The 13,127-nt window shown below is 34.2% G+C and overlaps 1 protein-coding gene across 1 annotated transcript in view; it reads left to right on the top strand.

Moving 5' to 3' along the window:
* The window catches only part of PGR (progesterone receptor), a 128,067-nt gene extending 121,353 nt beyond the window's left edge, over positions 1-6,714 (top strand). The window contains exon 9 of the mRNA XM_065943784.1: positions 5,945-6,714. Within this exon, the coding sequence (XP_065799856.1) occupies positions 5,945-5,972 (28 nt within the window). The 3' untranslated portion in view covers positions 5,973-6,714. The remainder of the gene's footprint in view (positions 1-5,944) is intronic.
* The last annotated feature ends 6,413 nt before the right edge of the window (positions 6,715-13,127 follow it).

The following is a 13,127-nucleotide window of genomic DNA, read 5'->3' as shown; positions in this document are numbered from 1 at the left end:
AGATGTCCTTGAGATTTAGAGAATCTTTTTTTTTTTTACCCCCTTGGAAAGTCCCATTCTCCAGACTTGTCTTGTTCTAGATTTCAAGGACCGATTGTACAATGAGAAGGTAAATATCAATTTCCTTTAAGCATTTCTGCTGTAACAGTTCTAATTCTTCTTGGAGCAACATGGCTGCTTTCAACTGACTAGGACCAGGTGTCAAAATGAAAAACACAAAAATTAATATATTTAAATAAATATGTTCTTTGGATGTGCTTTTGGAATATGAATTTTTCTGTCAAGAGGGTGACCCTCTCCCTTCCCCTGTACAAGCCTGGTTCTGTGTGTGTGTGTGTGCTCAGTCATGTCCAACTCTTTGCAACACCATGGACTGTAGCCTGCCAGGCTCCTCTGTCCATGGAATTATTGGATGATAACAAATGCATACCTATAAAAATTATAGCATAGTGGGCTTGTAATGGCATCATCACATACTTATTTTTAATCTAATGATTTGTACTCACCTGAAAGATTTAGTAGACTTCTTTACACATAGTTGATTTTTACATTTTGTTGTGTTGAAGTTGATGAAAAATCCTCTCTATTCCTTGAGTAAAACTAGTGTAATATTTGGCAAGAGATACAAGGAATCATCATTTTCCTCGCTCAAGATCCATACCCCTTTACGTTTCCATTGCTACTATCCTATTTTCAATAGATTGTAGTGTTAATACAGAAGATTTATACCTTGAAAGATATTTTAGCCCCTATATACTTCTTGAGTCCAGTTCCACACTCCTAGATCCCCATTTTTAAATGGAGAGATGATATTTGATATTCATTTGAGCTTCTTATCGAGAGTATTAGACTCTCCTTTTATGTATGCCTGGCACGGGTTCCCTGGTGATGGTCGGGTGACAAATGCAAAACTAAGAACCAGGCGATAGTGAACACCTGACGATATAGTTACATACTTATTTTCAATCTAATGTTCAAAATTCCGCTTTGTTTTTACACTAGAGGTAGACTTCAGAGAAAATATTTTGTGATTCACATGAAAAAACTTAGTCAGTCTGCTCCACTTGGCCAGGGGTCTGACATTAAATTGGTTTGTAGTTTGAAAGTGAAAAAAATATATTTTCCAAACAACAATTTACCACTAATTAATTAGTATTCTTATTACTAGTCTGTTTGAAATTAAAAATAAACACTTCTGTCTTTCTTAATGAATTAGAGCACCTGAAACCTCAATACAGTTATATACAAGATGCATAAAAATCATCAGTACATTCTATTTTATCAGTCACTTTAAATTTATAATCAACATTTCAGGTTGTATGGTAGTGAATGTGGTAAAATTATATAGGTTATATATTATATAGGTAATATACTTGACTGTGTGTATGTTTTAATGAAGCAAGGACTGAATCTCAAGACAATTACATTGAACCCCGCTAATTGTTCATGAAGACAAAATGCACTCAACTGTTTTCTAATAAGATTCAATAATGCAGTGTATCACACTGGTGAAGTAAAAGGTTTAATATTTATTATACAAAATATTATTGATTTTCATATGAAATTTAATGTACTTAACATTAAAGTGAAAAGAATGTAATCTAATTGTTAACAAAGTATTTCAATTACTGTGAATTTGGTTTCATTACTATAAATATAATTTAATACTGGACATATGCAAATATGCTCCTTTGGTAAATAAGTTCCTATTGAAGTCATACATAGTTGTGTAAAAATATTCCCTTGATAGCTCCTTGTAAGATAAAAAAAATCCCTGCTATTGCTGTTGCTAAATCGCTTCAGTTGTGTCCGACTCTGTGCGACCCCATAGACGGCAGCCCACCAGGTTCCACCGTCCCTGGGATTCTCCAGGCAAGAACACTGCAGTGGGTTGCCATTTCCTTCTCCAAACATTCCTAGCATCAGTGAAATACGGTGTGAGTATATATTCAGTCTTCATTCATAGAACCCCACTGCTTCTGCTTCTTTTAATCTGTGTTGATATCAATTCCTGTTTATTTAGATCAGGAAAGAGTATGCACTCAATAAATATTACCAGTGTTTTTAGCTGCTACTTGAGTAGATGCTGTGCACAGACCTTGTATTGGAAAGGAGTTTTACATATATTATCTCTAGTTCTTACACTAATCTTTGCAAGTTAAATATTGAGTTCCATTTTACAGTAGAGAAGACAGAGGTTCAGAGTAGTTCGTTAAATTTGAAAAACAATTTCTTGCACTATTGCGCTTCAAAAAAAGAGAAAAAAGGACATCCTGTCACTTTTTTTCCAAATTAAGTTAGTTTTCCTGGCATACCTATTAAATCTTTTGTAATAGTTTTTATTTGAGAAATGAAAAAACAAAATCATGCTTATTAATAGATGTGCTGTATGTTTAAGCCTCATGAAGGTGAATTGGCTTTGGAATTCTGACTAGAAGTATAAAAAGCTTCTGGAATGGGGAGTCACTTTTCTGGGGAAACCAAAATATAAATAACATCAATTTCCCAACATTATAGCCTCTGTTCAGGAATTCATCAAATATCAAAAGAAGCTCAACTCCTCCCCTTACAAAAGTTATTACTAAAGATTTAAGTCAGATTTAATCACTGGAAATTATATATAGAGAAAGACAGATAGAGATTTGTGCAAGCAGTTAATTGACATGGTCTGTGTAGTTGTAAAAACAGGTCTTTTATTGATAGAGAAATAACTTTGGATTGAACAGTTCACTGATAGCTTCTAGGTCTTAAAAATTACTAGAATACAGTGCCTTTTGAAATATATACATATTAAGGTATATTTTAAAATCCTACTCAAAGTGAAATTAGGGAGTATAATATACATCCTTAAAAGTCAAAGTTTCTTGATTTGTAGCCTCAGGGTGGCTCCAAGTGCCTTGGCAATGAGTGCTTTTTAGTGGTCGGAATTTTGAGGATATATTCTCAATATTTCCATTATTATATTTACTAAGTGGTTTTGATAAATTGATGCCTTAGTGCCTGTCCTACTCCAAATATCTTGCTTTATGTTTTAATCCTTATGTACCAAAAGGTTAAGATAAATAACCATCTAATCTTATTTAAAGATAAGACAGATATAGACACAAAGTATTTTTGTGGAAAATTACTTAAAGTTGTACCATGTTCTAGATAAAGAAAAACAATTGTGGTAAATATAAAATTATTCATAAAATTCATATTTAAATTTTGAAATTCTTCCTGAATTTATTGACGGTTTTAGCGGAACTGCATGATGATATTGTTTCTTTTAAGTAAGATTTAAATCAGACCAATGTGGATGATATGTAATAGAAGAAATGTTTTTTCAGACTTATTTTGTTTTTCACAAATTTTACACATTTCCTAATGGTGACAATGACTTAAAGATGTACTCTTCTTGCTGAAACATTATATAGTCATAAATAATTTATCAAAGGAAAGAATAATTTTAAGAATTTGAATCAATGTCCAAAAAGTATTAGATTTTTTGTGAAATTTTTATAGTTTACAAGCCATTATTACAGTTATTCAAGTTCCTAAATGACATTTAAGTTATTGAAATTATGCATAGTTAAGAAATTCATATTATCTAAATCCCCACAAAATGTGAGAAAATATAGAAAAGGGGGAAAATCTATAAATTATGCAACAAAATTTAAGCTGAGGGTAGAACTACTATATTCACGTTAAATTGAGCCATGGTATCTACAGTTAGCTTGGTCAAATTTCGGAATTTTGGTTGAAGTATGTTGTTCATTTATTAAAGGATAATTATCATTAAGAATTTCTAATAATAATAATAATAATAATAATAATAATAATGACCTGGTTGATAAAAGGTAAACATGGAGTGAACCAAAACATGCATACTTGTTTATCTCGTAAATAGAGGTCTAAGCACCAGTTTCAAATAGTTCTTAAGATTACCCAAATGCATGCAGAAAAAACAAACAGCAGTATTGCACTTAGTTTTAAAAGATTTGTCACTTCCCTAAAACGTAATGCTTTGTGATCATAGTATCTGTCACCAATTCTTTGAAGCTCAATGTCTTCACCTATCTAGCAGAGAATATTTCAACAAAGAGCTTTGCTTTTAAATGAGATGTCTATAAAATTCCTTTGCACACTGTAAAACACTATACAGATATATTTTTTCTAAGAAATAGATAAGCACATGCTGAAAATCCTTAATAGTTACAGCATATATTTTATGATGTAGGTAGTTAACATTAGTAAATCAACCTTTGGTGGCCAAATATGATTTTTGATAACCAAACCAATAAACTCACTGATACAGCTCCTTACTTGTTGAAAAGCCATAAAAGTGAAAATCCTCACCCTGCCAGTGAGAATGCTGATCAGGCACAGAAGCAAGGAGAGCAGGCAGTGTGTGGAGTCCTGCCGGGGACTGGGCCCTCCAGCCCTCTGTGGACCTCCAGGCTGCTAAGCTCAGGCTTGAGCACCGGCTCAGTCTGCTCCACCACGACCTGTCACAGGCGATTGCTAAGAGGGCTTTTTTAAAAAAAAAAAAAAAAAAAAAAAGAATGTTGTCCAAAATGGTTGTTTGCACATCCCGTGAATTTTTCTTCCTTCCAAATGGAGACTCATGTTCATGACTACTATTTAAAAGGACTTCATTTAAAGCACATTTTATGAAAATAAAATAATTCCATGTTTAACGTTCACGTATACTTAATATCTTCTCTACAAGTAGCTCAGTTAATAGAGTGTTTTTTAATAACAAATATGTTTTCACAGTGAGGAAACCGGCCCAAGTAGAGGTGTTCTGGGGACAGGAAGAGGTTATTGTTTGTTTCTAAATTATCTGAGTTGGCCATCTAAGACTCTTGTCTGGTGGTTCATTTTACCTTTGCTGTGGAGATACAAAATAAATTTCTTCCAAAAATGAAGAAAATACTCAATTCAGAGGCTATTCATATTTACATCATTTTTCATATTTTTAATAACTTTCTTGCATAGAACAAAGTTGCATATATCATGTGGAACTATAACTCTAACTTATTGCAATGTCATGTTATCTATACTGAAGTAGGGCTTTCGTTGAAAGTATTCTGGGATGCAGAATGTCTCAACTCCACATGCATGCCTGAGTGCAAGCTCACATACACAGCAATCTAGAGAAAGATGTAGCTAAGTTCCTTTTACAAGAGAAAACAAGGGTCATCAGTGCAGGCTAAAATACAGGCTAAAAAGCTTGTGTTCTGCGCTGTACTCTGACACTTCTTCCTGCGCCAGTGTGAGTTACCTAACAGTTATCCTGTCTGAACCTCATTTTCCCTATCTGAAAACTGAGGACATATGATATACAGGTATCTCAAACATTTTGGAACTTACAGTTCTGTTCACTGTATTGTAGACTCTTTAACTTTGCCTTTTCTTTACATTGAAATCTAGACAAAAGTAGTTCAATCTAACTTTTAACAGATTTTTAATTTATATCTTGGCTTTGTTTAACCTCATGCAATTTGAACTTGAGTGTTTCCATTTAATTTCTGAAAAAAATGAAAGGAAAACTTACTCTTTATTTCCTAAACATCTGTCAATAATCTGAAAATGATAGTAGTTACAGAAATTTCCCCAGAGTGATTTTTACCCTCTCAGTTATAAAATTGGATATCTATAGTATATAACACTAATGAATCTTAAAATATTGACTTCTGATATTTTCAAACCTAATGTATTTTTCCTGCATTAAAACCTACTTTTCTGTACTTTATTGTCAGTAAATTCTAATTCTCTGAAATAGCGATTTGTGTCTGATACGCAAAAACAATATTCCTTTTGTCTTTCCAGCTCCTCTCTACACATTCCCTTTAATAACACCTTGGTTCTGAAAAACAAATTACGTTTTCCATTATACTTTCTTGAAGTTGATTTTAATGATATAATTCAAAATGTTCATTTGCATTTTAATTCTTCCCAGTTATATTCATATAATCCTATTGTTATAACTGCTTAAAGTAATAAGCAAATAGCTTCAAACCATACCCCAAGGATAAATGGTTTAGACGGGAATACAGAAGTCATTTTATTAAATCCAAGTTATCTGTGAAATAATTTCAACTGAAGATTAACAGTGTGCATGATAAAGGTAAAAATTATTTAAAAATCATCTTCAAAATGTGTATTTCAAATTAATAGTGTCTTCTGTATTAATTTGAAAGTCATTATGTTTTAATTGTTCTCTGAATCTGTATATTTTTCTATATGGAATTTTTGAATGACATGAAAAGAACATTGTACCTCTAGAGATGTATAAGTTAATTCATCTTGTAATAAATAGAAATTTATCATTTAAAACATTACTGTTAAAATGCGTTATTAGTGCTGATATATTTTATTCACTTCTGCATATCAAATTCATTATTTTAACCACATTCCAAACATCACAGTCTAGTATCTAAATTGATCCTCTTACCCAGATATATGTTGTACTTGAATTATCTTTTTAATTATATATGTAATATGTTTCTTCCCTTTTTTCTCTCATTATACTGTTTAAGGTGATTTAAAGCAAAAGTATGTTCAGAGAGTCATAGGATGCTAGAGTTACACTGGCCTTTAAAATTCCTCTGGTTCATGAGTTCTGTATCTGTGGTTCAAGGAGTGGCTTTGAGGCAGCATAAATCCCAACACAGTCTGTGTATAATTTTAGTGTTCATATATACATGTGTTTTCCATTGCTTTCATTAACTTTTTTTTTTTTTTCTTTTTCATTAACTTTTTAACTCAGCAACAACAACAAAAATTTGTAAGGAAACAAATCAATTCTACCACCTCATTTTGCAAATAAAGAATCTGAAGCTCAAATGAGAGCACAAGTCATCCAAGGCCATAGAGGTTGTGAATGTAATAGTTGGAGTCAGGTACCAATTTGTAGGTTGACCTCTGAATGTTATCGATCAGGTAGAACTCCCCACAGAGGTAGGTTTTCAGCTGATATAGAGGCTGGTAAATTGCAAGTTCCCTTTAATTTTTGTTCATATAGATTTGAGTTAGTGAATTTAACCTCGCATTTCAGTTAGCATCACAATATTATTATGATACAACTGTAAGATAATTATCATTTTCTATCCATATTTTATGGATTAATATGTATAGCAATAAAATATGGATTTTTTGAAAAATTGAAATGAATTTCTCATATTTCTGCAGATAAATGAAGTTGTTTTGGGACACGTTAAACTTCTACCATTCTTTTTCTCAACCAAAAACAATGATAAAATGATAGAAGTAGGCATTTCTGCTCCACTGATGATTATCTTGGACCTATTCATCAATAAATGTGTGAAATCTTTTACTTTCTTGTTTTTCAGGCTAAAAGAGAGACAAAAGCAAAGATCAGAATAAAGTTTAATGAAGAGTTTATTAGTTCTAGAAATTTGTAACTTATCTACATCTCTCATCACTAATTTGCACAAAATTCAGTAGAGTGATTTCATATATAAAATGAATAAATGAATGATCTCTGTATGTATTTTTTGCTTTGAAATATTTAAAATCACAGTTTTGTAGACCTGGAAGAAGAATGAAACTGCATTATCTTCCATAAGTGACCAAGATTAAAAAAAAAAAAAAGAAAAGGAAAAAGATGTAGGTTGTCAATTAAATGCTTGATCCAATGACCTTTAAAATAGAATCCTATTTTAATAAATGAAGGTCTATTAATAAATTGATTAAATTTATTAATTGAAAAGTTAATTAAAATGATTGGGGGGAATGAAATAGAAAACATTTCTTCAGACCATCTAAGGACCTGAAAAATGACAAGATGGAATGTCCCTCACTGTTCCCAAGAAATTAACCAATATACATCAAGGTTGTATCATGTGCCATTCAAGATCTTAAAGGGTTCTCTAAATAGAAGACAAAGTCCATCCACATTTAACTCATGATCTTATTAGAGCTGAGGAATACTGCACACATGATAAAAACTCAAGGAAATTTATGCCATTTTATAACTGAATCTTAAATCATAGGTTTCAATTCTAGTGTTATAATTCAGGGAAGAGAGTGGTCAGTGTAGCCCAAAGGAACCTAATCTGGAGCTGAGTCTGTTGGTTTTGGAAAAGCTGACAAAAAAGGAAATTGCAAGTCAAAGTGGTAGCATGAAATGCTTCATAGTTGCAAACTTTTGACAAAGTCCTTGGAGAACAAGGGCAATGAAAAAGCCAATGAACACAGAAGTGCTTGAGTATCTGAGAACTTCATATTATGAAAACAGCAGTTCAGTGAAAGAAGAGGTCTAAGACAAGTATCTTAAGTAAGAAAACTACCATGGTTTGACAGTGTCATTAAAAAGATGTTAAATAAATAAGAAAAACAGGAAAGATTATTGAAAGAGAAAACTTAGGACTTGAAAAAAGAATTAAACTGTATTATCACATGAAAAATGTCACAGTAAATAAATCTTGTCCCCACAGTCATCTGCAAGGGCCTTTCATTTTAGGAATTATTTAATAGCTAATTTTTCCTCAAAGTTCTGTTGCTGCTATTTATGACTTACTTTTGTGTTTCTTTTCCAAATAAAAATTTCAACATCTGAGAAACACAAACCCAACTATGTCAACAGAGCAGCCACTCACTTTACAAGCTACCCAAAGAGAGACAGAAAAAGAGCCTGAATATGTGCTGGAGTTGGGAGGGAGGGTGGGTGAGTTGGTCCCACAGCAGACTGTGGTCCCTTATGGCATCAGAGTCCTTTCATTGCCAGGAGAGGCAATTGAAAGAAAAGGTAACAAATCAGCTTCTCAATTACATTAACAAAGGTCTCAGCTTCCTATGTACAGTACTTTTGACACTTCTCTTGTTCTAGCTGTGAAGGTCAATGACCATTCCCATGAATCTTTGTGTGTTTATATCAAAAGGACAATGTGAACTTTGGCAAAGGAAGTGCCTCTGGGTTAGCTGGGCTTTTTAGGTAGTTACTGTAAATACAATTGAAAGCTAGCTAATTTTACACTATTGCTAAAGAATGAACACGTTTATTAATGGCATCCAAAGGCTCAGAAGTGATCCCAGAGAGAGCTCTGTGAAAGCAGAGCTTTGTCTTTTGCACCCACACTGCTACTGTGTCTGCCATTTCCCTTATGGCGCCTTCCACGTGTCTGCAGGGGCTTCGGAAACTCAGTCAACCCCGGGCACACGAGCCTGCCCCAGCCCAGGTATTTGCCGCACACTATACCTGTCCACACTCACTCCCTGCAAACCCACTCAGAGAACTACTTCATAGGAAGCAACTGATCAATTAGTAGTCTAAGAAGTAAATAAATTAAAAAATATATACCTTCCTATCACATCTATTTCATAAAGGAAAACATGTCCTATCCATAGGAAATAGTGTGATTTCTGTATTAGGCATAGGCCTCTTGGGGAGAGGTTTCCTGGATAGTGAGGTCTTGGAATTTAGTTTAATAAAAAGGTATTTTTGAAAGGATTACATTTTTTGGTGATGAGGGCTCCTATGGCTAGAAATAGTCCAGAGTAATGAAGGTCTAACATCTCTCCAGTTACTGCTATGAGAGAAGATGCAGATACTTTCCAATGAGATTAAAACTGTTACACAAGTGGGCCCTGATAACACTTCCGCATAAATGTGTATTTATTTCTTAGGGTCTGTTGGAGATCTTGAGAAGCAAATAAGACAATAAATGTGTTAGGGTCCACAAGTCATGTTTATCGTTGTAAGTGTCCAAACATCTTACAAATAATAGACTTTAGGGCAGGAAAGGACTGGGAAACGAAAGTGAAACCCTTTTTTTTTTTTTAATTTTGTGGGTGTTATGAGTTGGGTTTTGAAGGGAACAGTATGGTTTAGAGTGAATCAGTACCCAGCTGAGTTCCATGGGTCCAGCCAGCACCTATCATTTACTTCATCCCTTGAACTGTCAATGTGCTCTGTTTTTTGTTGTTTTGTTTTTTTCCTTCTTAAAAGGTCAAAAAGAGGTGCTTCAACTAGAAATGTGCTTTTTAAGAGTACATTAATTCAGGTAACACTTGCATTCTACAACATAAAGTTTTAGCATATATCAATTGTGCATGTAAGTAGGCAAGTTGTACCACTAAGACATAATAAATTAGATATAATTCTTAACTTTAAAACAGGTGAAGAGAAATAAGAACAATGAAATTAATGGTAACAATTTCCCATGAGTGTCCTCCTCTGCTTTGCTATTTGTCTTTTAAGTCTTTTATATCCTTTGAAGATTGAATCGAAATCTCCTTTCCTAGGATGATTTCCCTAATCTTTTCAGTAAGGAACAATGTCACCTTCCTAGGAAGACCTTTCTTAGTGTGGTGGCCACAGAAGGCCAAGAAACTGGAGAGGCTTTGCTGCGAGACAGGGGGCAAACACCGCCAGTCGGTTTTGCTTCTCAGCATCACTGGCTCTTTTGTTACAATATCCCAGGAAATACCTATTGTGCTCTATGGAAAGGTTTTAATAAACAAGAGTCTTAGTTTGTTTAAAAATTTGATAAAGAAATTTTAAAAAATTAAAATCCAAATATTTTAAGCTGTTGCCTCTTACCTCATACTATTTATTCTACTTATCTATTAATAGTATATTTCCTATAGGACTATCTTTCATTTTAAATAAGACTTGGGTATCTTTGAGATTTAAAGCACCAGGAATAAAAACAAAATAGGTATTAAATCTTTTATTGGAACATGAAAAAGAATATATATATATATATATATATATATATATATATATATATGTATCACTGAATCACTTTGCTGTAGAGTAGAAATTATAAATCAACTTTGCTTCAATAAAATTTTTAAAAAAATAAAAAACAGAACACATAATGACATAGAAGTAGTAATTCAACTTCTCCCCTTAAATAATGCCTATGGATTCTTACACAGTTCGAATTTAATTTAGCATGCCTTCTTCACTTCTTCAAGCAGCAGCTGACATATTAATAATTGCTCATATTTGGATTGACTTCTACCATTTGAAAAGCTTACATAATCACTGTCTCATATGTCGTCTGGAAAAGCATCCCTGATGGAAAGCAAGAATTTATTATCACAACATTTTTGAAGTACAGAAAATGAAACTCAGAAAGCTGTTCTGCCTCATCAAATGGTAATGAGCCGAGCATGAGAAGGAAAAGCTTTAGTCCCTCTCCCAGTCCATTCCTCTCCCCTCTTTCAGCTCCAGGTTTGCTTATGGTTAGACTAACCTCTTCTTTGTTGGAACAGGTCAGTCTGGAGAACAATCATTATTCTATTCTTAACATTCATAGAGACACTGGCTGCCAGTCAGGCTGACCGTGTGATTTAATTTTTAAATTTAAAGCATTTTCTAGAATTTTTTGAAAACCGTGTGAAAAGCTTTGAACAAGCATACCTAGTAGTGTTGTTTTCCTCCACCATTAAATGAAGGTTTTGAAAGTCTGGTATTTAAAACTATATTTATCCTATTCATCTATGTTATCCCACCCAGCAGTGGGATAGCTAGCAGTGCTAGCAACATGGGAGATTTTTATTTAGTATTTTTGATTCTCATCTGAGAATGCCTACCTCTTAAATTTGCATCTTGTAATGCATTTCTAAGACAAATCACTTGATACAACCAAGAAACCCAGCACACATTAGGCCAGTTCTGGTATCATGATTACGAGGAAAATTATCATCGGTATTGGTGGAAATTATGCTTTAACTAGGGCTAAAAGAAGCAACGCGAATGTATCTTCCCATGAGAGGCACTAGTTATGAAGAAAAAATAAAGACTTCTAGACTTATACTTTCTTGTTATTTGTTGTTATTTAGTCTCTAAGTTGTGTCTGACTCTTCTGTGACCCTTCGGATTGTAGCCCACCAGGCTCTTCTGTCCATGGAATTCTCCAGGCAAGAATAATGGAGTGAGCTGTCATTTCCCTCTCCGGGGGATCTTCCAGACACAGGGATCAAACCCAGACCTCCTGCATTGCAGGCAGATTCTTTAAGGTCTGAGCAACCAGGGAAATAACCCTAGCTTGTTATTGCAGTTTCTTAAATTCATTCCACATCTGTAAAATTTAGATAATACTTTTCTTTCTAGGATTGATATAAGAACTGATAATAATAGAAACTGTTTATTAAGGGGGTTTCCCTGGTGGCTCAGATGGTAAAGAACCCACCTGCAGTGCAGGAACCTGGGTTTGATCCCTGGATAGGGAAGATCCCCTGGAGGAGGGGCTAGCTGTCCACTCCAGTATTCTTGCCTTGAGAATTCCATGGACAGGGAAGCCTAAGGACCACTTCTTGTAGTATTAATAATCTACGGGATATTTTATTAGGGTTTCTGTGTTATAAGTTAGAATATTAGGGTTTAGAAAATCAAGATTCAAATCCAGAAAGTTGGAGTTTAACCACAAATCTCTCTGCCCTCTGTGAGGTGACTGACATAGAATAAAACCTGATTATACTGACATAGAATAAAACCATCAATACAGGTGATGCTCACAAGAGGGAAAAAAGTCAAGCAGAAGAATTCTATGAAAATGTAAAGTTCTTAACCAGAGAACAGAAAGTTCTTTTTCTTCCTTTTTTATTACTGAGCCCTTTGACTATCATTACATGAAAAAGGAAACAAGCAGCTTACAGGATTTCTTGCATGAGCCTGAAGGGTCCCAGGTCTACACGCCTGAAATGAAATGACTAAAGCAGACAGGCTAGCCTGGAGCCTGGGACAGTCAGCACGCGAGAGGTGAGGCCCTCCCTTCTCTTTTGCAGTGACCGTGCCCCACCCCATAACCGCTCCACTCTTACTCAGAAACAAGCAATTCCACGCCGTGAGGACTTTTTTTTTATTTTGAAGCGTTAATTCTAATAGAGTTAATCTATGTTTTAAGAAGAATTTGCCAAATCTCACCTCAGCATAGGTCTGTGGCGTCCCTTGCCAGAACAAAGAAGCAGCAGAGAAAACTTTCCCCCACCGTCTCTGAGCAGATGTTCCTAATGAGAAAACAGAAGACAGCGGTATGGGTTAAAATGTGGAGGCAGTGATAATTCAGTAAAGTGTGCTTCACAGTCACAAAGACTTGATGATATTGATTACAACTGGTCCTGAACCTGAGGATCTCAGACTGAAAGATGCTGGACGCTGGGTAAAAAAT

Source organism: Muntiacus reevesi, chromosome 9 (genome assembly GCF_963930625.1).
Source record: "Muntiacus reevesi chromosome 9, mMunRee1.1, whole genome shotgun sequence".
NCBI classification, from domain to species: Eukaryota; Metazoa; Chordata; class Mammalia; order Artiodactyla; family Cervidae; genus Muntiacus; species Muntiacus reevesi.
This window is presented reverse-complemented; position numbering and strand designations above follow the sequence as displayed.